Source organism: Lepidochelys kempii, chromosome 5, assembly GCF_965140265.1.
Source record: "Lepidochelys kempii isolate rLepKem1 chromosome 5, rLepKem1.hap2, whole genome shotgun sequence".
Classification (NCBI taxonomy): Eukaryota; Metazoa; Chordata; order Testudines; family Cheloniidae; genus Lepidochelys; species Lepidochelys kempii.
The window spans coordinates 16,538,486-16,565,331 of record NC_133260.1 but is presented as its reverse complement, the minus strand read 5'-3'; the positions used below and the strand labels follow the sequence as shown (position 1 = coordinate 16,565,331).

Here is a 26,846-nt window from a genome sequence, read left to right as displayed (position 1 = left end):
GCAGCTTTGCGCTAGGGAACGAGACCTAGGCTGCCCGCCCTGCAGAAGGCCCTGCTCTGACAGTGGTGGCCCCGCCCCCTGCGTCCCTGAGCACTGACTGCGGGCACCTAGCAACCACGGCAGGCCTGGGCTTCCACCACGACTCAGAACGTCATTATGCGCATGCTTACTGCTGCCTTTGTGTTCCCCCCACGAACCGAGCTTTCTCGCCGCCCATTCGTGGGCATGCGCCGCACGCTTGCTGACGCGTGATCCTCAGGAGACGGCTCACAGAGCGTTCTCTCCTGAGGTCACTTCCGCTATGCTCCGCCAATTGTCATAGCAACGGGTCGTGCGTCCCGGAAGTGGCGGCGGCCGGGCAGTCTCCCCGCGGTTCCAGCGGCGGCCGGGGGAGTGATGCTGGGCCAGTGGAGCCAGCGCCTCCGGGAGGTGACGGGCCCCACCCCGCACTCAGTGGCGCTGGTGAGACGCTCGGGCTGAGGCGCAGGCGCAGGGCCGGGGGACGGGAGTGGGCGCAGGCGCAGAGGCACGGTGTGGGGCGCGGGGTAGGGGGCCATAGGTGCTGGAACTGGCGGGTGCGGGGGGGTGCTGCTGCACCCTCGGGCACGAAGTGGTTTCCATCATGTCCAGGGTTTTCAGCTGGGTCCAATGGCTCTCGGCTGCCCCGCTGTACACATTGTTCCAGTGCCCCTGGTGGGCGCAGGCGCTGCGGTAGGGTGGGGAGGCAGCGGCGCTGGGTGCAGGCAGTGGTGAGCTGGAGCCGGTTCCCACCAGTTCGCTGGAACCGGTTGTTAAATTTAGAAGCCGTTTTACAACCGGTTCTAAAAGGGCTTCTAAAGTTAACAACCGGCCAAAAGTGGCGCCTTGGGCATCGACTCCGTGGGTGCTCCTTGGCTGGAGCACCTACGGGGGAAATTTGGTGGGTGCAGAGCACCCACCGGCAGCTCCCTGCCCGGCCCCAGCTCACCTCCACTCCGCCTCTGCTTCCTCCCCTGAACGCCCCGCTGTGCTTCTCGGCCCCCCCCGGCTTCCCGCGAATCAACTGTTCACGCAGGAAGCCTGGGAGGGCTGAGAAGCAAGCGGCAGCTTCGCGCTCAGGCCCAGGGAGGCGGAGCAGAGGTGAGCTGGGGGCGCCAGGAGGGCCACCTGCGCTGCAGCAGGTAACCCGGGCGGGGGGGGGGGGGGCGCAGGGGAACCGCTCCCTGCCCCAGCTTGCCTCTGCCTCCCTGGGCCTGAGCATGAAGCCGCTGCTTGCTTCTCAGCCCTCCCAGGCTTCCCGCGCAAACAGCTGATTTGTGGGAAGCTGGGGGCGGAGAAGCAGAGCGAGGCGGCGCATTCAGGGGAGGAGGCAGAGCGGAGGTGAGCTGGGGCCAGGCACCGAGCGGGGTGGGGAGCTGCTGGTGGGTGCTCTGCACCCACCAAATTTCCCCCGTAGGTGCTCCAGCCCCGGAGCAGCCACGGAGTCGGTGCCTAAGGCACCACTTTTGATATGATCAGTGTGGGGAGCAGCTACCCTGCCCCTAGGAGCTAGAGGGACCTGCCGGATGCTTCCTAGGAGCTGCCCCAGGTAAGCAATGCCGGGACTCCTCACCTTGCCCCCTCCGGCAGGTCCCTCTGGCTCTTAGGGGCAGGGTGGGCACCCACTACGGTGGCCCATGAGACCCTCCTGCCCAGTTCTGGGGGTGGACAGGCGAGGGGAATGGATGGGGTAGGGGACCGGGGGGGAGGGTGTCAAGGAACGCGGGGGGTTGGATGGGGCAGGAGTCCCGGGGGGGCGGGAGTGGGCCATGACCCCCTCGTGGGGTGAGGAGGGAACCGGTTGTTAAGATTTTTGTCAGTTCATCACTGGGTGCAGGCACTGCACTATGGTGCGTGGCCAGTGTTTTCCTCAGGCATTGAAATGGAGGGAGGTGTTCAAATTTATGGGGGGGGCAGGGCTGATGAGGGGTGAGACCGTGAGGGTGAAGGTGGCTCTGTGGCACTACAGTAAAAACTGAAAAATGTTTCATGACCATTTAATTAGATTTAACTCATGTTTTAAAATCATCACAAAAATTAAAGTTGGCTACTCAAGCCTTCTATGAAGCACTACATCTTGATCCTTCTTGGTTTCGTGTTATAATTTTGCACAACTCTGTTAATGAACTTCTTGAATGCAATGCGTTCATCTTTGGTGGCCACTCGTGTGTCCGGTATTTCCATTCCTTCAATTGATATGCTCATTAGATCATTCACATGATTCGGCAGAAGGCAACTTCTTTCAGAACACAAAATTCTATTCAATGAGTCAAAAGCACGCTCAAATGTAGCTGTTGTGACTGGGAGTAACAAGAGATGAATTCCTACTTCTTTCATCTCAGGAAACATAGCACAAAGATTGGGTCAAGCCACTAGCGATGATAAAAAAGAAAAGGAGTACTTGTGGCACCTTAGAGACGAATACATTTATTTGAGCATAAGCTTTCGTGAGCTACAGCTCACTTCATTGGATGCATTCAGTGGAAAATACAGTGCGGAGATTTATGTACACAGAGAACATGAAACAATGGGTGTTACCATACACACTGTAACGAGAGTGATCAGGTAAGGTGAGCTATCACCAGCAGGAGAGCGGGGTGGGGTGGGGAAGAACCTTTTGTAGTGATAATCAAGGTGGGCCATTTCCAGCAGTTGACAAGAACGTCTGAGGAACGGTGGGGGGGAATAAACATGGGGAAATAGTTTTACTTTGTGTAATGACCCATCCACTCCCAGTCTTTATTTAAGCCTAAATTAATTGTATCCAGTTTGCAAATTAATTCCAATTCATCAGTCTCTCATTGGAGTCTGTTTCTGAAGTTTTTTTGTTGAAGAATTGCCACTTTTAGGTCTGTAATCGAGTGACCAAAGAGATTGAAGTGTTCTCCGACTGGTTTTTGAATGTTCTAATTCTTGACGTCTGATTTGTGTCCATTTATTCTTTTACGTAGAGACTGTTTTGTTTGGCCAACGTACATGGCAGAGGGGCATTGCTGGCACATATCACATTGGTAGATGTGCAGGAGAACGAGCCTCTGAAAGTTGAAGTAAAATCTTCATTAATTTGTTGTATGATATTCCACTCTGTGTTCAAATTCTCTATTCTGTCCTGAGCACATGGCAGCCCCATTGCTGGTTGTGCCTCACTCCACTCAACTCTTGGTGTTTTATAGGACAGCGATCTGTAAAAGCTACATAGAGGTTGAGTAGAATCTATAAGTCGCTGTTGTAGATTTTTAAGAATCAAGTCTGTGTACTTTGTCTTAACAAACATTTCTTGTCCTTTTCACTTAAGGATTCAATATAAATGCCTTCATTACTCAACTTAAGGACTGAAGTCTTTGCTTTTTCCAGTAGTTTTTCAATGGATAGCTCTCTGATTGATCCAAATGTAGCTTCTATTGCTGGACAAAGATCTACTACTGTTGTAGCAGATGCCTGGATGGCATTGTTTAATGACCCAAGTGGTTTCAACAGTAGACTTACAAGGGAGAGAATGACAATAATCTTCTCTGAATGTAGTAACAAAAGTAATCCACCAGCCTCACTACTTAGATCCATCCCATCTTGGTAGATACTTTCCAAAGCCAGTAATAATGGCTGGCGTAATTTTAAGACAACAGCCAAGGATTGCTCATGAGAAAGCCAGAGGGTTTTCCCAGGTTGGACTAATTTGAACTTGAGTCCCAGTGTATCTTCTATATTTTCCAAGATATTCAGTCTTTTTGGACTCTTGCAGAAAAAAGAATATAATGAAGACATTAAATTTATAGCTTTTTAAATGTCTTTTGAAGAGTCTGCAGCTCGTACTAGCACTAGTTGGAGTAGATGACCTCTGCAGTGTGTATAGGAGAGCTTAGGGTTACACTTTTCTCTGAGTAAAGCTTGTACTCCACCATGTCTTCTAGAGAATTTTGCAGCTCCATCAAATATAGAAGCAGCCATCTGTTTGGGGTCCAACTGACAAGCATTTAACTCTTCTAAGATGTGGGTTGTCACAGATGCAGCCAATGTGTCTTCTGTAACTTGAACAGCTAGAAACGCATCTACTGGCCTACGACTGACATCAAGAAAACCTACACAATGACTTAATACTTGATGCCCATTTGCATCGGTGCATTCATCAGCCATGTGTGCACATTTTTTTGTGTGGTGAGAGAGTTCTTCACTTTTTCAACTGTTGAGTCTTTCACTGTTGCACCACATGCGTCTAGCTAGTCAGTTGAGATACATGAAGTGAGCTGTAGCTCACGAAAGCTCCTGCTCAAATAAATTGGTTAGTCTCTAAGGTGCCACAAGTCCTCCTTTTCTTTTTGCCAAGACAGACGAACACGGCTGTTACTCTGAAATCAGTTAAGATAGTGAGTATATGCTGGTCTTGTTCAGAACCAGTGTTCAGCTTCAGGATGAACAAGTGACAATGCACTTAACATTGGCCTCCAGTTTGTAGTGTGTGATGTATCTTGCTGAAATAGAATGTATGATGCCACAGCCATGTTTGGTCACATGAACTGTGTTGTGTCTCCAGCATTCTTAACAGCCTCATTAACACTCACTGGTGTTGTCCTTGGTCAGTGGAGTCTCGGAGTTCAGAGGTGCGTTCACATGAGTTCACCTCCCAGGTGGGGGCAAGAGGGCACCTTGCTCGTTCCTCCAGCTGCTCACCGTTCGCTCTGGCCTCTGTTGTTTGTTGTGCCACTGTTCACTCCATTGCAATGTTGCCAATGGCGCTGCGCCGTCACCTTCTGCTGCCACCTGCCACTCTGACCTCTGCTAGTTGGTCTGTTGAGGTTCCACCCAGCTCTCAGTGATTTCAGCTGAGCTCTCGGTGGGGGAACCTCGCTGCTAGTGCAGACTGGGCCGTCTCTTCCACAGAAACACTGTCCCACAGCAGTTCTAAGCACTTAGACCTGATTTCAGCTGTAGTGGTTACTTAAGAAAACAAAAGCCTATCTATGGAGCCTAATCAGCTCTGTCTTTAAAGAGTGGAGAGGGGCAGGTTAAATAGTACTTGTGACTCAGGCAGACCATCAAGCAAAACACCTGTCCCTACCCTCTCTTGATGCCCTCAATCAGCATAGGCTAAGTACAGTTCTACTGCCCTCTACTCAGACAACAAGAATAAGAACATTTCATTTCCTCCCCCTCGCCCCCTGCATTCAAGTGATTTGTAACCCAACCTCAGCCAATCTATCACTTGGCCAATGCAGCTCTGTTTGCTGGATACCTAGGTAGATTAGGTGTGAATGTAAATACAATCTGGTCTTGAAGACTTTCCCCCTAGCTCATCACTAGCTGTCCAGGAGAGCTCATTTAGACTTTGCTTACAAATCATAATTTGAAATTATTAGGTTGGCCAACATCACGGAAATGAATGCACGGACATTGTCATAAAAAACAACAGCTGTATAAGGAAGCTAGTCTATGTTTATACTTTTCAAATCTGTTTATACTTTTTCAGATACACATATTTTATCATACACTGTATATGCTTTTAAAGTGTGTATTAACGTTTCTATTTCAATTCACATTTCCAAACAATCACTAAACAGGCAACACTGCATGTAACTAGTTTACAAAACTGGGGGCGGGGGAAGAGGTTGGAGAAATTCGTTGGGCGGGGAGGGAATCCCTGTGCGTGGTGGAGTGGTGAGACCCCAGGGCAGGACCGCAGAGCATGTGATGTTTCCGCTGCAGGGTGGAGGGCCCCAGAGCTGGGGACTTGGCCACGCAGCCGCCAGGTCGGTGTGGGGCAGGGACAACTCAGCCTCTCCCCTGCGTTACAGCGAAGGGCAGCGGGACTCTACTCCTAGGGCTGCCTGCAGAGGTTTGCAGTGTTTATGGTGCTGTGGGTCACTGGCCACAACCATGCTGTCAGTTGAGAGCAACTTATTATCGTTATCATTATTCATTTGTATTACCGTAGCGACTAGGAGCCCTAGTCCTGGACCAGGACCCTAGCAAAGATCAATAAAGGAAGGTCCCTGCTCCAAGGAGCTTACAGTCTCAGTCAATGGCAAGAGACACAAATGGATGCGGACAGAAAAGTAGAGTAGATAAGCAGAGTACGAGTGAGGCCATGTTTATACATACAGCACTAGAGTGGGGCAGCAGAACCGATACAGCTGCACTGCTACAGCACATCTTGTGAAGGTGCGCTATACTGATGGGCAAGAGCTCTCCCATCAGCATAAAAAATCCACGTCTGAGCAGCAGAAGTTATGTCAGTGGGAGAAGCTGCAGCACCGTGCACACAAGCGCTTATGTTGGTGTAATTTATGTCGCTCACGGGGTGGTTTATTTACAACCCTGAGTGCCATAAGTTATGCCGGCACAGGCTGTAATGTAGACAGAGCCCAAGTAGTGAGTCAGTATTAGTCAGCACAGTAAACCATGGTCTCTGTGACCTAGAGGTGAATGGGTCCTAATCCCATTACCTAGCCCTTGAGCTATCTAGTCCTTCCTAGAATGGTGGCTTGCATTTACTGAAAAGTGTAGTTTTTGAATTTTATATTTAACATTACTTTGAACTCCTATTAATACCTGCTTTATGATTGGTCGTTACCTGTTTGAGATGATAAACTAAAAGAGAGCCATTGGTCTTGTTTCCATTGTTAAAAATATATTTTCTTTTACAGAGGGCCAAGTTTCCTAAACCTGATAACTTTCAATGTTTCATCTTGGAATGCAGACGTAAAGAAAAAGAACGTCTTGAATACTTGGCTTTCACAAAGGTTCACAACAGAGGTCTGCAGGTCAGTCAGTGGGAGAATCACAATGAACGCAGAAGGCTTCACAGTATTGTACAGAAGAAGGTCGATCAGACAATGCAGGAGTACCTGGCAGGAACTGAGGATAGAAGAGAGAGGTAACAAATCAAAAAGCTGGAGCCAACTGATAAATGGATTTCAGGTTCTTCTCATCCTCATTTCCATGCTTAAAAGCAAGCAAAATTGATTTAGAATAATATCGATGGGAACAAAAGAAACGTGCCCTAATAACTTAAAGTTTCAAGTATGTTCAGTATAGTGACTGCCAAAACAAAATCACTCAATGGATTTCTGCTGTGTGTGTGTAATGAACTGGGGCCATGTAAATAGCAATGCTATTTTTATCGGTGACCCCAGGGCAGAAGCATAGACGGCTTGCACTAAAAGAGAACTAGTTTAGCTGTCAGTTAAATAGCAGGCTGTACAGTTACTGGGCCAAACATTAGAGACAGATGTGGCCACACACGCTAAATCAGTGTGTTAGGGTCATATTTTCATCAGTGAATTCAGCAGATATGTTTTCAGCACTCCTCACTCCAGTTAGCTTTTTTGGTTCTTTAGGGCTAAGAGAGAGTGAACTGCATTCTGGCTCATGTATCAACACAGTTATTAAAACTTCCAACTGCAGGGCTGTCATGCTCTTGGGAGTGGTTCATGACCATGAGTGCCACCATCAGGGCAGACTGTCAAAAGCAGGGCAGAGACCCCAAAGTGGTGGTATATTATATAATTAAATTTCACCAACTCAGTAACAAATATTAACTCCTGGATCAGTGTAACAGTCTTAGTTAGCATGGAGTCACAGACAGTCCTCTTGGGCACTCCAGTCTATCTTGCCACTTGGGCAAGCTGGACTTAGTGATAAATGGTCTCTTACACCGAGAATCACAAAATGTTCAGGTTGCTCCCAGTCCCAAGAGACCAGTCACTTATCCCAGATCAGTTTGTACCTTGGATCTCACACCAGACATAAAGCTGGTAGCTAATCCTGTAATAAACTAATTAAGGATTTATTAACTAGGAAAAAGAAACAAGGTCGTTATTTACAGGTTAAAGCAGGCAGCATATATATGCAAATGAGTTCTGTCTAGGGTTCTAAAAGCACTGTCTTTTTAGGGCTAACCCAGGTTGACCATGGGGTCTCTGTGTTTTGATTCTTAGCTCCATCCCTTGAAAGAGACCAAACAGAAAAGAGATGAAAAATCTTCATGTCAGCTATCTGTTCCAGAATTCAAATTGATAGGATGTGCTTTCTGACATGTAGAACCTTCATGGGTGTAAGAAGGCCATTAAATGAGCCTTTGTGTTGGATGGTCCATTTAGTCTTGATAGTTCTTCTGGATGGATGGGGAAACCACTTTTCCTGCCTAGGTTCACAAGCTCAGAGCAGACATTTTTACAATTATAAAACAAAACTTACATATTACCTTATAGCATGGGATACAGACAAAAGAAGTAAGATTAATGCATGCAGCAACTGACAACCATTTTATAGAGACTAAACACATCCTTACAAGCTCATCATCTGTCTCAAACAGTATTAACATACAAGTGAGCTGGTCTGTTTTCCAGCTATGAATTTGAGCCATGGTGAGAGCTAACACCTGGTTTACTAGTGTCACAACAGTCAAATTGTGTTCTTAGTTATGCCAATACAAAGTCTTTAATTTAACTTTTAGATCCCAGGGCCCACTTGCAGGGCAAGCAGTTAGAAAAAAATATTGTTCCTAGTGAGTAAGTAAATTCAGTCCAGAAATTGTTGATAAACAATACACATGAGACTTCATGATGCCATTTTACGTTTTTATGGAGTAGAACTGAACTTGAATCATCCTAGAAAATAGTCAAATGCTTTAATTTCTTAGTCAGTGTACATCTTTTTCATTAAGCGAATTCAGTGTTGTGAGAAATGCTGGTTTGATAGCCCTGAAGATTAATCTTCTGTCCGTTCCGAGAGTAGGCACTGCACAGTGACTAGTAGTGCAAGTTTCCGTACGCTGTCTTTCAAGCATGACTTAACCCTGACTTGGAGGGGCCATGTGTAGTGAGAAGGAAGTTCAGTGTCCATCACCAGTGAGTCCTTAGAGCAAAAATTCTTGTTGTTAGATACTTTGCTTTACAAATATTAACTAATATTATATTTACCAGTCTCCTCAGAAGTCCTCCTGTGATGTAAGTAAGTGGTGTCATCCCCATTTTACAGGCAGAAAAAGTGACTTGCCCAAGGTCACAAAAGGTGTCATTGTGAGAACTAGGATTAAAATTTATGAGTTCCTGGCTCTCAGTCCCATGTTCTCTCAGTGCTTTTTGGGCCAAATACAGAGGTAAATGGTGATGCATATTACAAGTGGTTGATATAATTTATGTGTTCAGGGAGCAAAAAGGTATTGTACCAGGAAAAGCAAGTAACAGGTGATTGTTAGAATGTCTCAGATAAAGTGGACACTTCTCTTACTTCTTATACCCTATTGTTGCTTTTCTTAGTAAAACATCCCCTTAAAACATAAAATAGTCTAGTATGAAGCCGCTTATACTTTCACAGACCTAAAAATGTATAACACTGCCTTTACAATTCGTTTGAAATTGGCCACCTCTCTTTCTTTCATATGCAGACATCGGAGCTCAATGTCCAAGTTCCGTTACCAGAGGATGCCCTCTATATCAAGAATCATAGAATATCAGGGTTGGAAGGGACCCCAGAAGGTCATCTAGTCCAACCCCCTGCTCAAAGCAGGACCAATTCCCAGTTAAATCATCCCAGCCAGGGCTTTGTCAAGCCTGACCTTAAAAACCTCTAAGGAAGGAGATTCTACCACCTCCCTAGGTAACGCATTCCAGTGTTTCACCACCCTCTTAGTGAAAAAGTTTTTCCTAATATCCAATCTAAACCTTCCCCACTGCAACTTGAGACCATTACTCCTCGTTCTGTCATCTGCTACCATTGAGAACAGTCTAGAGCCATCCTCTTTGGAACCCCCTTTCAGGTAGTTGAAAGCAGCTATCAAATCCCCCCTCATTCTTCTCTTCTGCAGGCTAAACAATCCCAGCTCCCTCAGCCTCTCCTCATAACTCATGTGTTCCAGTCCCCTAATCATTTTTGTTGCCCTTCGCTGGACTCTCTCCAATTTATCCACATCCTTCTTGAAGTGTGGGGCCCAAAACTGGACACAGTACTCCAGATGAGGCCTCACCAATGTCGAATAGAGGGGAACGATCACGTCCCTCGATCTGCTCGCTATGCCCCTACTTATACATCCCAAAATGCCATTGGCCTTCTTGGTAACAAGGGCACACTGCTGACTCGTATCCAGCTTCTCGTCCACTGTCACCCCTAGGTCCTTTTCCGCAGAACTGCTGCCTAGCCATTCGGTCCCTAGTCTGTAGCTGTGCATTGGGTTCTTCCGTCCTAAGTGCAGGACCCTGCACTTATCCTTATTGAACCTCATCAGATTTCTTTTGGCCCAATCCTCCAATTTGTCTAGGTCTTTCTGTATCCTATCCCTCCCCTCCAGCGTATCTACCACTCCTCCCAGTTTAGTATCATCCGCAAATTTGCTGAGAGTGCAATCCACACCATCCTCCAGATCATTTATGAAGATATTGAACAAAACCGGCCCCAGGACCAACCCTTGGGGTACTCCACTTGATACCGGCCGCCAACTAGATATGGAGAGGCTAGGTGTTGTAAACTGCCCTCTAGATGTTGGGTTGAGTACCCATCACTACATGAGTTATTGACTGCAATGCTTTCCCAGTCACAACATGGGGAAGAAACCAGGCTAAGCCAGAGCTTAGTTGCAGCAACTCTGGACAATCCACAGAGTACCCTGTTGAGCTGATGCAGGATCTAAGATCAAGTAGATAAGGAGGCAGGTGCAACGATGGACTCCTAAATTTATTTACTGTTTTAGACTCTCTTTCCCGCTGATGCTCTCTACTCTGTAAGAATGTAGTTTTCAGCTCTCTGGCAGAGCTGATCATTCGAGCATGGTAAAGGGCCAGTAGCACTCTTATCCAAGAATGCATGTGCTGACATAGCAAAGGGGAGTAGTGATCAGCTGTGGTGTCACACAGGGGTGTGATTCCTTCCCAGAATACCAGCAGACCTTTGATTTGGTGCTGTGTTTTTCCTGTCTGAGAATGGAGCATCAGTCAACGGGAGATGTAATGGGTTGGTTTCATTTGTCACAGATGTCCAGGTAGGTAGACTTAACAGAAAGGGCAACTGGTCGAAGATCAGGCAGAGCTATGTGTGCTAGCACATACAGACTGAAAATTGGTCTATAATTCAAGCAGCTGCTAATAATGAGTGGCTGAATTCAGTTCAGTGTCAAAAAGTTGAGTGTGACACCTCTGCCCCCAAACTGCAGAGCAGCATTCAGTTGGAACAAGCACAAAGGCCAATACAGATGAATGAAGGACTGAAGGGTCTCCTCTCCAGGAGGCTCCTGATAGTTTTCATATCAAAGTGGTATGGGAAGAAATCTTCATTTGCAGGTGTTCCAAGTGGGACTGGTATGTCAGGCTATGGTCGAGTTTTACTCCCAACTATGTGACAACTGGATGGAACGTCAGCAGTCGTCCATGGACACAGATTGAGATCGGTCAATTGGCAAGACGATTGTTTAGATGGAAAGTAGTTGCCACTGTATTATTTTCACTAGGATTAGTCTCCATGGCTGGAGGTAAATTGTCAGCATATCCACGCTGACTGAGATTCCCTTTGATCCTGGGGAAATAATTTCCAGTGTCAGCAATACAGATGTTCTCACCATACATATACTTCTCGGCTTGTGTTTCAGGGAGGTTGGAGGTATATCTCTGGGACAAAATGAGAGCCAAAACTGACTCTTGTGGAAGGCCATTATGGAGACATTTAAGGTGACTGATTTTTCTGCCCTATTTACAGGAGGAAGTTTTAGCTGCGAATCATTTCTCAGATGAACTGCATCATTAGCCTACAGGAAATAGGCTGACTGCTAAGATGCTGCAAGTTAATATGCCACACAGTGTCATAGGCTGCTGTCAGATCAATAGTGACTGCCCAAACTTTCTTTCCAGACTTTCATGCATTTTCTATATTTTGAGTCAGATAAAGTTCCTGATCTTGGATCTAGCCTAAAGGCGAGGCAGCTGAGGAGTGACTACCTCATTAATCCACATCAGGATTAATCTCTTCATCGGCTTGTAGTTAACACACAGCAGAGAAATCTGTCAGTAGCTCTCTGGGTCTGTCAATGGTTTTCCTGGCTTGGGAACAGCTACGACCTCTGCTCTGCACCAGGGTTTTGGAATACTGCAATTCTCAGTACAATTCAGAATTTGAAGCAGCCAGTTTTTGCTGATTGACCAAAATTGAGAAACAAACTCATTGTGAATGGTATCTGGACTAGGAGCCTTATTAGGCTGCAGTTGATGTATAGCCAGGTTGAGCTCTTGATGAGTAAAAGGAGTCATCAGGTTCGTATCCACTCCCTGAACCTGCCATTTCTCAGGAACCATCATTTTAACTGTGTGACTGAAAGCTTTGTCTTGATTAGGAGCTCTGCAATTGGCTACCAGCTGGGATGTGGTGGAGTTTGCTGTGGCTGGGTATTCCTTCTTGACCAGCCTAGACTCTCCACTCAATCTCTTAATAGTTTGCTAGACTTTGCAACTGGAAAGTGTGAAGTTCAATTTGGAGATAGTTTCTTTCCATCGCTTTTGCCTTGTTTGAGCTAGAAGATAAATAAGGTCTCTGCTTTTTGTCACAAACCTATTCATTCTTACTGGATTTAAATTCCTGATACAGTCTGGTTGCATCAGATGACTGTCCAGGAATTAATTGTTGACAAAATCCTCGGGGGAGTGGAGGGGTATATATTTCTTTGTGGTGGCCAGAATTTTATCACAGAAACTTGGGAGACTGCACTGATGTTGTTCCAATTATGGGCTGTGTGGGTAAAGACTCAGACAGCTTGAACTCAGAATGAAACGGGTCCTATGCTGCTTTCTGGAAATTCCACTGAGGTTTCCAAAGGCCACTTGTTGTTGGAATTTGTGTGCCTGTTGTGATTAGGCTGATGCTGGGTTTGAGGAAGCATATCAAGCAGTTTATGCTCTGTGGCCACTGGAGAGTACTGACCAGCTGTTGTTTGTTTTTGTTTTTTAAAGTGAGGTGAGGAAAGAATTTGAGGTTCATTGTTTGCTATGGAAAGTGGGTGACAGCTTAGGATCATATAAAAGCTGCATATCGACCGTTGATTCCCCCTCTAGCCTCACACCATCCATATCATCATCTGTGTATCCCCAGTGAGAATGATGTGAATTAAAAGCACCACAATGGACAGAAGATCCTTAAAAGATGGGTAACATAGGAGTTGGCCAGTTGGCAGATGAAGGTTTGTAGACATAAATAAGAGTCAGGTCCTTCACTTTTATAGCCTACCATTCAGTGACATCACTTTGACCTGATGATTAGACTGGAGTTGCTAGATTACCTTCCCTGATGTAGAATGCTATCCCATATTGCCTATGATGGAGGTGAGACATAATGGCACAAGTTGAGAAACAGTGATAAAGGATGTTTCCTGAAGCAAGATGATGAGTGCTTTGTGTTCTACAGCCAACTGGAGGAGGACATCCCTCTTGGCCACTGATCTTCCTTCGATATTGAGGTACAGCACTTTGAGCCGACCCCAACACTAAGGTTTGTGATGCCAGCTCTGAAAGTGACCCCCTTGGAGAACAAGTCGTTTGGGTTGTATTTGTTTTTCACTTTTTACAATGAGAACTTGAGCTCCAATTTTGTCTTTTGTGTACTTTATCATTGATTTTTATACTGATGGCTTCCACAAGAAGGCAGTAGACTTGTTCCCCACCTCTTTAAGATCCATTGATTCCAGAGTGAATTACAACACTTCTGAAGTATGTCATATTTTGGCCTAAATGTCATATTTAACCACGTGCGTTTTATATACTGTAATGTTTAAAATTAAATTACATTTCAAGCTTCATTGTCTAGCAGATTTCCAAGGATTTGATCTCTGAACAATGCCCTTACTTTTTTTTTTGTTTTTTAAAATGGCAGCGTATTTTAACTGCTTCATCTTTTAGAGCAACAGACCCAGCAGAGATGCACAAGGGTCTGTCCATTCTCAGGTGATGTCAGAATTTTGATGGCATAACTCCTTTCATACCAATGCTTGAGTGGACCCTAAATGACCATAGAGATCTATCTATTGCTTTGTCCGTATGCTAAACTGACATGCCATCAGATAAGAAAATGATTGAGGGAGCTAGTTGTCTCTCATGGTTTGTGTATAATAGATTATACACACACACACACTTCTGAGCATAGATTCTGTTAGACAAGATTAACTAAAAACTTTCGATCGGATAATCTCATAGTAAATGTACTAAAGCTGCAGCATTCAACAGACAGGATTGTTTAGCTTTTGTTGAAATTTACTTCCTTTCAGGCTTCGGGCACTTCTGGAAGCAGAAGAAAAGAGCTATTTCACTGAGATGGAGTCAATGGAAGAAACCATGCTGGAAAGAGAAGCAAAAATGAGAGAGCGAGCAAAAGTGCTGAGAGAGACGAGAGAGGAAGAGAGACAAAAATTGGTTGCTCTAAAGCGAGAGCAACAGTTCAGGTAACTCAGTGAAAAAATCTTCTCAGACTGAAAGTGGTAAGTAAATAATCTGACAGGAATGGAGACTGTAAATTAAGGAGGGAAAGATAAATATAACTGAATTGATGTGTATTTAAGTTTCAACACGGTTTATGACAGAGGTGTCCAAACTTTGTCCAGTTGATGGCCATGCTGACTACTTACCAAGAGCTAAAGGGCCTCACCTAACTTGAATACAGTGAAGCAGATTGTAGTCCTTATTTTCAATAAAGAGGTGCAGCCTGTGAGGACAAGAGGTCCAAGCTTGCAATGCTGGTCCAGATCAAGATAGCTCCTAGCAAGCAATACTCCCTATTGTGTGTAAACTACACATTTTATTCTAAACGAACATGGCAGCAGGCCACATTGAGCTGCACTTTGACCATCCCTCGATTCAAACATTCAGAAACAATGGAAGTTTCTTTCATTTATAAAGACTAAAAATCATTTCACATGTGACTGTCTTAGCACTTTACCCTGCAAATTCAATCACTCTTGTGGTTCCTCAATAGGATGTAAAGTTATATTTTAGTTTGGTACATGCAGTGTGTAAATGCCCAGAAGTGAATGTGGCCTAAAAATAGGTTTGTATAGCTGAATATATTCTTTCATGAGTTTCAATGAGAAAAAGTTGAAACTATCCAAAAAAAATCAGGGTTTAAATTCATTGAACAACTCTTTAGAAGTGATATAAGTGGCCATTTTGAGCTAAGGATCTAACTTTTTTCCTTCTCATACAGCGTGATCTAACATTCTGGGCCAAATCTTCATGGGTGCTGAGCCCTGCACCTTCCTTTGAAGTCAGTGAGTGTTGTAGGTGCTTATCACCCCGAGGTGTTGGCACAATAAATCTAACTAGTTCAGTTCTTTGAAATCTTTAGTTTTCTGGGGAAGAGATGGAAATAACTCACATGTAGGTGAATTATAATCCTTTCTGAAGGGTCCCTCTCAAACCTCAATGTTCGGGAATCCTTAGCTCCTACTCTCTAACATATAGAAGCTGGAAAGGAAAATCAAGGAAGACTTGAGCGTACCCTCTCCTTAAAGTCCAAGTACCCAGTTCAGACAAACAAATGTCCTTTTACTCTCTCAGATATTGATCTTGTGTGCTGGGATAGGTGCTCATGCAACATATGCAGGTGCAAATTCAGATGCAGACTCAAATGAGGCCCTTGCAATTTATACTATATCCCTCCATTCTGTCAGCTCCTAATTTAAGCTGTTAAAACTCACTTTGGTCTTAAAATTGTTCCAAGGTCACATTTCCTGACTGCCTTAGTAGTTTGCACATGCAACCATTTTCATACCCCGGCTAAGCAAACTGCATGGTGAACTGTTCAAATTGTAAAAAGAAAAGGAGTACTTGTGGCACCTTAGAGACTAACCAATTTATTTGAGCATGAGCTTTCGTGAGCTACAGCTCACTTCATCAGATGTTTACCGTGGAAACTGCAGCAGACTTTATATACACACAGAAATCATGAAACAATACCTCCTCCCACCCCACTGTCCTGCTGGTAATAGCTTATCTAAAGTGATCAACAGGTGGGCCATTTCCAGCACAAATCCAGGTTTTCTCACCCTCCACCCCCCCACACAAATTCACTCTCCTGCTGGTGCTAGCCCATCCAAAGTGACAGCTCTTTACATAATCAAGTCGGGCTATTTCCTGCATAGATCAAGGTTTTCTCACATCCCCCCCACCCCCATACACACACAAACTCACTCTCCTGCTGGTAATAGCTCATCTAAACCAGCAGGAGAGTGAGTTTGTGTGTGTATGGGGGTGGGGGGGATGTGAGAAAACCTTGATCTATGCAGGAAATAGCCCGACTTGATTATGTAAAGAGCTGTCACTTTGGATGGGCTAGCACCAGCAGGAGAGTGAATTTGTGTGGGGGGGTGGAGGGTGAGAAAACCTGGATTTGTGCTGGAAATGGCCCACCTGTTGATCACTTTAGATAAGCTATTACCAGCAGGACAGTGGGGTGGGAGGAGGTATTGTTTCATGATTTCTGTGTGTATATAAAGTCTGCTGCAGTTTCCACGGTAAACATCTGATGAAGTGAGCTGTAGCTCACGAAAGCTCATGCTCAAATAAATTGGTTAGTCTCTAAGGTGCCACAAGTACTCCTTTTCTTTTTGCGAATACAGACTAACACGGCTGTTCCTCTGAAACCTGTTCAAATTGTGTGTCAGAAGTGGGTCACTGTTTTTGGAAGGCCTTAGAAAATTAGATTTACAAAGTTGCCATTCATCTAGCATTGGAGATAGTAACATAAAGCTAAGACGATTGGAGTTGGACTAGTTTTTGAACAATGGAATACAAAATACTACCAAAGTGGAAATGAAAGAATAGGCTCTGTCCATGAATGATGATTGTATCAGTTACAGCATGTCTTTGCTGTGCATGATCAGAAAAGGTTGTCATCCCTCAAATCATCCCTTATCACTCGAGTCAAAATATTTAGATGAAAAATTAACTTTTTACTGGATAATAAACATTTCTTAACACATATAATTTATTCCTAAATAGTTATGCTGGAACATGGGATTTGGGCATTTTTTTGTTTGTACCACAGCTCTTGCAGTGCTGTATGAGCATTTTAATTAGTCACTTCATGGTTTGGGGTAATCATATTGTGTTAATATATTTGAACTGTTGCTCAGAATTTACTAAGCTCATTTATAGGATAATGAAAAGGTAAGTGTAACCTACAAAGATGTAATGTGATGGAGAGGATTCTGATGGCACCTGAGGCAGTAGGACAGTCAACTGTGATATGCAAAGCTATCATTTATCTTTTTTCCTGCACCGTCTCTAGTGATGTTTCTGTCTCACATTCAGCCTTTCATAGGACTTAGTTACCTCTCTCTCCCTCACTCCCATCCTACTCTTGGTACCTCTTCTGTTTTGATGTTCACTTTTTCTTCTCCTTTTGTTCTATGGCCTTTTATCTTGGGATCTTTACTTTTTCTCTTCTCCTCCCAGGACCTCTGTACTGGTCCTGGGTACAATTCCTGTCCTATAGATCCCCACATACAAACTATCTTAGAGTTTCTCTGGTTAAAGTGCCTATTTGTTGCAAGTTCCCATAGCAGCATTAACAGGAAGCAGTAGCTACTTTTAAACTTGAAGTATCAACCTCCCAGGAGAAGAGTTCCAGTCTTTGTCCAATATTATTAGTGTTACTGTAACACTAGGCACCCTAGTCATGGACCTGGGCCCCGTTGTGCTAGGCACTGTAAAAACAAGGAACAGAAAGGTAGCTCCTGCCTCTGCCTAAATATAAGACAAGACAACAGACCCAGGAGTACAAATAAACAATCAGATAGTATTGGTGAGCATGACAGGCAGTGGTCTCTGCACAGCGACAGCCTAACCATTGTCGTTTTCTGTAGATCTTTGCATTAGCACTGAGAGGGACCTTGCCCCCACCTTGTTCTTGAACTACCTGGGGCCAGTGTGGCTCCCGGTATAAACTCGAGCAGCCTGCAGGGCTATCCTAATTTGCATCTTTGTTGCAGTGGCCACATGGATCATTCTAGGGATACAGAATCACTGGAACAAAAGCAGGGCCAGCCCTACCCCAAATGACGCCCCAGGCAAGGGGCATCTTCGGCACCTCCCTCTCCCGCCATTTGTTAAACTTTTGAATACCTCATTTTTTTTATTGCATTTGTATTCTATTTCACGACTTTGATGCATGATTTGCATGCATAATTTATCCCTGTCATATAAGATGATAAATTTGCATGCTAGAATCTGTAAATCTGTATTTATTCATGTCCTATATAATCAAATAAAAATATTCATTTCCTATAAACTTACAGAAACTTTTTAATTTTAAGAATAACTGAAATGGACTAACAGCAAGAAATTGAGCTGTGGACCAGTATTAAATAGTGTTACAGTCGGTGACAGCCTTAGAATGTTAACTCTAGTCCTTTAGTTCAAAAGGTTGCTTTTCTCGCCTTTGCTCCTGCAAACTGAGGCACAGCTTCAGAGAGATCCAAACACTGGCCAATGGTATTTTTCAAGTAATAAAATAGCAAGCAACTTCAGTCTCTCGTTGGCCACCACCGATTTGAAGATATGTTTTAATGAGCCTGAGCTTTGAAAAGCTGCGCTCAGCATTCACGACTGTGACTGGGCAGCATGAACAAAATCCTCAAAGCTATCCACACATTAGGAAAAGTGTCCTTCAGCTCTGCATCATGAATGAATTGGAGAACTTGGAGTAGCAAGTGCTTCATGTGTTGCAAAATGTGGGGGATGTTGTCCAATTTGACAGAGATGTTTATCGTTGACGTCTGAACATTCCACATGTGTCAGCATCTATGTGTCTGTGTTCTTCCATCTTAGAAAGTCACAATTATGTGTTCAGCACGGCAAAAGAAGTAACAGTATTTCTTTTATATTGTTGCATAGATAGGGGTTTGATAGCTATCGCTGGTGTCTCATTAAATATGTCCTTTATTAGTCGCTACTTACACTCTTCAAGTCTTAAAACACAAGTACACTTTCACAATTAGACAGTAAAACAAGGTTCACAATGATCTCACTGGGCTCTCAGTTCACTTCACTTCGTTCTTGTATCTGACTGACTGACACCGTGCCCCTTCTATACCCATAAGGGCATGGCTGACAACATTCTAGGAGGTTCAAGGAAAAGGTTCAAGGTAGTTCTCAAAAAGTCTGGAAGGTTCCATGAGATTCTACAAAGGTCCAGAACATTCTAGTAGGTTAGTGAAAAATGAATCCACAAACAGAATACCTGAAACATTTTACTTCCCTTTATTTTCCCTTTTGTTGCTAACATCAAAAACAGCAACCCAAGCCTAGTGCCCCCAAGCCTGGCACCCCAGGCAGTCACCTGGGTCATCTGCTCTTAAATCTGGCCCTAGACATAAGAAAACTCTGGCTATTTCCCTCCTTCTCCTATCTCGCCCTCTGTGCTGGATCTCCTGGGGGAGGAGAGGACCTTTTGCACATGGAAACCTTCTCCCCTGACTGCATGTAACCCTTTCCACTGGTTTTGCTGGCACAAAGGAAGTACAGCTCAGCAACACTGTTCCCTCTAAGCTGTGCGCGTGTGTGTGCCCACACAGATCCTAAACCCCGCGCACACGGCAAAACACTGCACGCACAAAAATTTGCACAGAAAAATTTTTTTGCGCACACAGCCTGTCAAAAATTAGAGGGAACATTGCTCAGCAGTGAATTCCATCTCTCTCAACTGTGTTTTATGTGTGTGCCTTAAAAAATTTAATACAGCCAGCACAAACTGTCAACAGATTGAATGAATTATCTTTTGACCTCCTTCTTAAGACTGGTATCTTCCTTCTTTCTTCCAGTTTCATGCATTTGCTTAGTATTTTTGAATCCTTTTTTCTTTATCCTTTCTTTTCCCCACTGAGTGAAGGTGGTTAGTGTCATGGTATGTGGGGAGAAAGGGTCTCTTCCTCCTGAAGTCTTCAAAAGCTGATGTCACTCTAATCTGTGGTAGGGTACTCTATCACTATGAATTAAAGCTTTGTCCCCTGTACTCATGAGCCATATTTCCATTGCTTCAGATTATCTTGGTTGTTGTCTTAGGGTCTGGTCATGGGAGAGAGGTTATTCTTGAGATATTTTGGGCTCAGATAGTGGAAAACTTTGAAGAAGAAGAACAAGGGCCTTGAGTTTTATCCTAGATTCTCTGGGGAGCCAGTGCAATGGCCAGGGTAGAGATGGTGCCTGTTCTTTTACTTGGGCTTCTCTCAGAAGCTTGTAATAGCCAGTTGTACCTCAGCCATAATCACTCTCATGGGTGTAGTTCTGCAAAGCTTCATATTCTCTCTCACCTAGTTCATGAAACCACAGGGGGTGTTGGTGAGAAATTATGAACTCAAATGTGAGCAATTAATAATGTGAACAACAACAGTTTCTATTTCTATCACATCTATCTCTGGAAACATTTTATCCTAGCTATTTTGATGCCTAAATGAGATTGGAACCTGGATGAAGGACATCTCACTGAAGTTAAACCTAGGAAAGATGACCTTTGTAGAAAGAGGGGAATGTTTTGAAGAACTGTCCAACAGTGTGATATCACCTTCCATCTAGCTTTGGAAGATTCTTGTAACTTAGGGGGCGATGCTAATCTCTGCTGCTTTGGGCCTGGTTATTTATTAAAATATGGTTTTATAACTTTTTTTTAAATAAATCACTGGCAACTTTAATTTTTGAGTTATTCCATTTTCCCTTTCTCGCCATCCTATCAGTTGGAGCCAAAGAGAACTTTCCTTATTGATATATTTTAGAGACATGTACAATGCCAGAGTTTGCATAAAAAGATGGTATTCCCTGCTTTCCTGTGTTAACACTACAGGCATCTCACGCAGAAGGCTGTTATCACAGCAATTTTGTCTCAGATCCATTACATGGATAAATCATTGTGAGGGAAGTAAATTTGGCTTCTGTCTTCTCAAAATTACTATATACAGTCTGCATTTTTAATGTTAAGAGGCTTAGGACAGCAAAGTGAAGAAGTAAAACAGCCATCTGGGGGAGCAGATGTTCATATGTTGCTGTTAAAGCTGCTTTGAAGGACTTATTTTGATGGAATCAATCAATTTACAGTTATTTTATATTAAAATTCTAACCATGGCAAACTTTTCTCCTTGAGATTTCTACTAAATTCAAGTTGCATGAAACTACTAAATTACTTAAAACTACTAAATTCAGATTGCATGAAATAAAATAACAAAATTTTAATCCCTTCATGGCTGAGAGAACTTTGAACCCCTTGTATTGAGGGAGTATAGTTTTCCTTAGGATAATACCTTTCAGATCTCAAGAACTATACATTTCCTTTGGAACACTATGGAAATAGTACATTTTCTCATTAATACTGATTTTTTTAGTGTCTAGTCACTGAATTCTACCCAAAATTCTACACTATTCACGTAGCTGAAGTTGTATATCTTAGATCGACCCCACGTGGTAGTGTAGACAAGCCCATACATTGTGCTTGGTGGACCTCACATGATCATTTTGATCGTTCTTTCTTTTCCATTGACAAGCCTCTCCAAAGATTAGGTTACACCTACAGTTAAAATGCAGGTTGTTAACTGTAACTAAAATGCAAAAAAACTGGAAACAGCATTTTATAGTTGTTTAACACTTCATACATGCAGCAAGATGCCAGTGAGCCTAATTTATAATTCTTAGCCTTTACCTTGCATTTCATACCTTCAGAGCATTTTATAGAACTGAACTCATCCTCAGAACAGCATATGAAAAGGGGAAGTATTCTAAATCCTTTCGTTGCAGAGGAGGAAATAAATTTAAGTCCAAGAAGTGTCCAATGTCCTAACCACACCCTCATGCTATCTCCCTAGATGTGGTGGTAGCAGATGGTGGCATGTTAGCTGTATTAAGGCAGGGCATCAATTGGAGTGCTAGAGATAACTAAACACAATCCAAGGCATCTGTGGACTTTTATAAAAATTAAAAAAAAAGTCAGGATATGAAATAAATAGTTTGGTTCTTCTGTATGCTCCTTTTAAGTCATAATTTAAATGTCTAAAACTCAATATTTTTGTTAGAAAAGGAGATGTGATTCTATTTCACAGAACTGGATATTCTACCAGCTACTCAAATGTTGCCCACAATCAAAAGTGTAATTCCTGGAAAATGATCTATCAGCAAGTACTTCTTTATGCAATACTCAGAATCTCTGTATCATCACAGAACTTGCATCTTGTTCAGTCTCCTCTCACCTGCCTTACAAGCCATACTGAGCTCTATGAAAAGCAAAAAAAGACTGTTGTGAGAAAAGGCAACTGGAACTAAAATGTTGTAAGGCACGTTAACCAAAGCATCCAACAAGCTGGAAAGGTGCTGAGCACTGCTGCTAACTTGAAGTGCCAACACAAAGCAACATCAGTGTGGGCAGCCAGGCTTGCAATGTCTAAAAGCTTTATTTGTCCAAGCTCTTAAACTGAATGCATGCTACTGCAAGGCCTCAAATGTCTATGCCTTTCATTTATCATATGTGATATCAAGGCCATGGTTATCTATAGCTTCTGGAATGCCCAGAGAACATATATAAGATTCCCAATTTTGTTGGCTTAGATGAGAGGTTATCAGTTCTCCCTAATAACTTAGCTGCTGCACCACTCCTTCCAGATTCTTCTCCCACCCTCACCTTCATGCCTTCTTCCATGCTTCCTCCCTTCAGTCCCTATCCCTGTGCACCAGGTGTTCCACCTTCTGTTCACATAGATCACTCTTTAAAACTCACGTTTCCCCTCAAGGCCATCAGTGCTAACCCTGCTAACTAAAAATGTTGCCATCAACTAGTTCAGTTAAGGAAAAACCCTACAATGTAAAGCAGTGATCCTCAGAAGCATGTATGATTAGTTTCTTGTGTGACAGCTGTCACCTTGGCGCCAGAGGTCCCAGGGTCAATAAAATCTGGTATGGTCTTACTGAACAGTGTAACGGAGATTCCAACACTGGTGATCAGTTTCTGAATGTGATTCAGTGTCAGAGTTATTAGCAAATGCTAAGACAGAAATTTGGAATGTGTGTAATTATATATTATCTCTATTTTACAGGTGGGTAAACTGAGCCATGTAGCTTAAGGACTTGTGCCTTCTCCCATTAATGTCAATGGAAAAATTCCTGTTGACTTCGCCAGTGCAGGATGAGGTGCTTAGTGACTTTCCCAGACCTTAGCAAGTGTTGGTGTTAGAACCAGTTTTAGAATTCAGCAATTTCTGGCTCTGTGTCTTCTGCTCAGATCATAGGACCCTGACTCTGTCTCCATCAAAAGTCACCAAACTAGCTGCCTATTATCTTATGACTCTTTTTGTCTTTATATACATGTTCAGAGAACAGTGTGAGGAGGTTCGTTTGCAATGGAGTCGGAGACATCAGAAGGAGGTGTGTTCAGACCGACTGGCCCAACTGGCCCTTAAGGAAGAATTGAAGAAGCAAGAGAAGAGAGAGGAACAGATATTTGCAGAGCTTTGGGAAGAGGACCGATTGGCCAAGGAAAAACGAGGGATAGAGGACTTCCAGAAAAAATCCGAACAGAATGAAGAATTGCTGAATGTGCTTAATGCTCAGGTAGCTGCACAGGATGCTCAAAGAGAGGAGGCAAAGCGACTGAAAGAAGAAGAGGCACAATTACTGGTAATTTGATACAGTTTTCAATGCAGGATCATAATTAAAGGTTTACCTTCCATAGATATTTGAATTAGTGTGCACCTTACTTGAATCTTCTGCTGATTTTCACAGCAGGCTACAAAGCTATGTTAATAAAATGTTCCTGAAGGAACAGGTTGAAGGATAAATGTTTTTAGTCTGACTGGGCTGGGAGTGGTTGAAAATTGAACCTGGAGTGAATAGAATCTTCTTATGTGTGGGTTTCAATGACTGAAATGTTCAGAACCTAGCATTGGGGAAGGGGCTGTTTACTAGTATATGGCTGTAATTTTCAAAGAGAAAATGGAAATTGGGCATCCAGCTTCCTCAGGTTGCTCTGAAAATAGCCTATATTTCTACAGCATCTAGCACAGTGAACCTGGGTGTGGCCTAAAGCACTGCTGTAATACAAATAATACTGAGCACTTGATGATAATAATAGATGCAGATTATAAATCATGTCTTCCATTTAAAGTAATGGGAATTAAGCATCCAAATCCCTTTGGTCTCTTCGAAAATCTCTGCCATGTAGCAGTAAACAGTCCATGTACCATTTCAGTCATTTCAAAACACACAGGAAAATTTCTGTTTGCTCCAGGGCAACTTTCAGAGCACACCCAGCCAGACTAAAATCACTTGTCTTTCAACGTGCTTCTTTAGGGGAAAAAATATTAAAACACATAGGCTTTGCAGCCTGCTCTAAAAGTCATTTCCATGAAAGAAGATGTGGAAGTTGGCAACGTTATTTTTTTAATACTGTGTCTGCAGCTACTCCTACTGAGAGGGTTCATTTGGGTTTAGCACAGGCAATGAACAGCAAAGTACGGTAGGTCTTTGTATCCTTGTTTTATCAACATTTTTATGTGATTGCCTACCACAAATTATTTGAAAGCTGTTTTCTCTCTGCAATAATATCATAGTATTTCATTGCTTTAAAGACAATTTTGCGCCTCATATTAAAGTCCTCTAATGTTCAGAAATGCATTGGCAGAATTGATGAATAGGCACAGTATAGCCAATTTCTACTAGCCATTGCAATGGAAATTGATTATTTAGGGAGAAAAATCATGCTATCTTTGCGGTCTTGGACCTTGTCCATCTTACTGCACCAACCTGTGCTAGCTGTAGCTCTTAGAAAATGGTTGCTAAGTGCTGTTCTCTTTAACATGATTTACATGCATGGTGTAGAGTTGTGTTTTGCAGAAACCGGCTTCAGCCCTTCTGGAATGTCTACATTCAACCCTGCTAAAACTATGTCCATATCCTCCAGAGGATAAACAGTCTGGGAGTTTTGTGCTGCCATCACATGATGATGCCACACTGTCGTACAGTGGATGCAGTGCACTGCAGACATTATCCAGCACGGATGCAGATCAGTCCTTTGTCACAGCTGCTACTGTTCAGTGTTTTGCCATTCATAGGCATCAGACTGCTTATAGTTGGAGAAGTCAGTTGATAGCAGGGAGGTTAAATACCCTGGGTAGTAGCTGCTCCAGCATTGTTACTATTGTACAGCTCTGTTCTATCTCATGGGCCTGTTTTGGCAGAAGAGTGTGGTGTATGCTGTGTATCAAATACTAGACTCTCAATCTACCCTTTGGAGCCCTGAGAGAGTGTAGCTGGCAAACTAATCTGTCTGCATCCTGCATCTGTTTTGAGGAGGGTACCCCTAAACGAAGAGTGTTGTACATTAGCACACTTGGTGTTGGCAGATGGGATATCAGTCAGTGGGATGATTGATATGGCTTTGGCTGATGTTGCAGAAGGGTAACAAACATTTATGTTTTGGACTCTGGCTACTGTGATGAGTTTGGGATAAATGCCTAAACAGATAATTTGCTTGCTGGTGTTAAGGAAGCTTGGACTAAATGGGGTGAATAATTCTGGCATTAGCATCTCCATCATATGCTGGCAAATTTTACAGTTGTTACTAGAGATGTATTTCCTAATTCACTCCTCATCCTGTCCCACCCTTGATCTTTATTCCATTGTTGTCATTTATTTTCAGATGATTTCTCTGACATCCTGTACAGTAACTCCTCACTTAAAGTCATCCCGGTTAACGTTGTTTCATTGTTACGTTGCTGATCAATTAGGGAACATACTTGTTTACAGTTGCGCAATGCTCCCTTAATCAAACATTGCTTGGCAGCTGCCTGCTTTGTCCACTGCTTGCAGAATGGGCAGCCCCTTGGAGCTAGCTGGTGGGGGGCTTGGAACCAGGGTGGACTGGCAGCCCCACTATCAGCTCCCCGCAAAATTGTTTTTCTTAACCTCTGAGGATAGGACAAAAAGCAACGGGCTTAAATTGCAGCAAGGGAGGTATAGGTTGGACATTAGGAAAAACTTCCTGTCAGATGGTTAAGCACTGGAATAAATTGCCTAGGGAGGTTGTGGCATCTCAATCATTGGAGATTTTTAAGAGCAGGTTAGACAAACACCTGTCAGGGATGGTCTAGATAATACTTAGTCCTGCCATGAGTGCAGGGGACTGGACTAGATGAACTCTCGAGGTCCCTTCCGGTTCTATGATTCTATAATTCTACATGGGGAAAATTGGGAGGACCAGTTGTAACAGTTCTGTGGACACACTTTGGAGTCTTTATTCACATTAGGAAATTACTTTTTTTTTTTTTTTTTTTTACTTAAAACCATGCTATAGCTTACCACCAAAATAGTTTTAGCATTGATTTGAACAGAACTATAGCGTGGTTCCAAAGCATGTTAATTGCGGATGCAAATTGTGTTATGCTGTTTTTGGATGCAGCTAGGTTTGTAAACTCTTTCATATGTGGTAAGTACAGGAATTGTCACTAAGAGTATGACTTTCTTTGGTTTCTCAGAAATGGGTTAGGTTAAATAATCCTGAACATACATTTGTAGGGTTTCAATCCTACACATTTAATTATTTCTTTCCTTAAATCCCAGAACTTTACTGTCTACACTTTGACTCTCTCAAATATAAAATAGATTATCTCAAGTGGTTTAGCCATGGATAGAGAATGTACATGCAAAACTGGCATTTACTCATGCAAAATTGGTAACTATGTGTGCAAATGGGTATGTAGATATGCCATGACACATGCTGTGCAATTCCACTGGGGTTACTCCTGTCTCCAGTGGAGCTATTCTGAATTTATAGTGGTGTAACAGGAAGCAGAGGTTGGCTCCATTATTAGACATGGGTATGGTTAATATTTATTGTAC

At 43.3% G+C, this 26,846-nt stretch overlaps 1 protein-coding gene across 2 annotated transcripts in view; it reads left to right on the top strand.

The window, feature by feature from the left end:
* Positions 1-318: 318 nt before the first annotated feature.
* CFAP53 (cilia and flagella associated protein 53) overlaps positions 319-26,846 on the top strand; it is a 36,696-nt gene continuing 10,168 nt past the window's right edge. The window contains exons 1-5 of one of the 2 annotated variants that reach the window (XM_073343529.1): positions 1,378-1,567; positions 6,657-6,886; positions 13,393-13,444; positions 14,249-14,422; positions 23,324-23,627. In XM_073343529.1, coding sequence (XP_073199630.1) covers positions 1,545-1,567; positions 6,657-6,886; positions 13,393-13,444; positions 14,249-14,422; positions 23,324-23,627 — 783 coding nt within the window. In that variant the 5' untranslated portion in view covers positions 1,378-1,544. Of the gene's footprint in view, positions 463-1,377; positions 1,568-6,656; positions 6,887-13,392; positions 13,445-14,248; positions 14,423-23,323; positions 23,628-26,846 lie in introns of those variants that run through there. The other variant, XM_073343530.1, reaches the window with a different exon arrangement.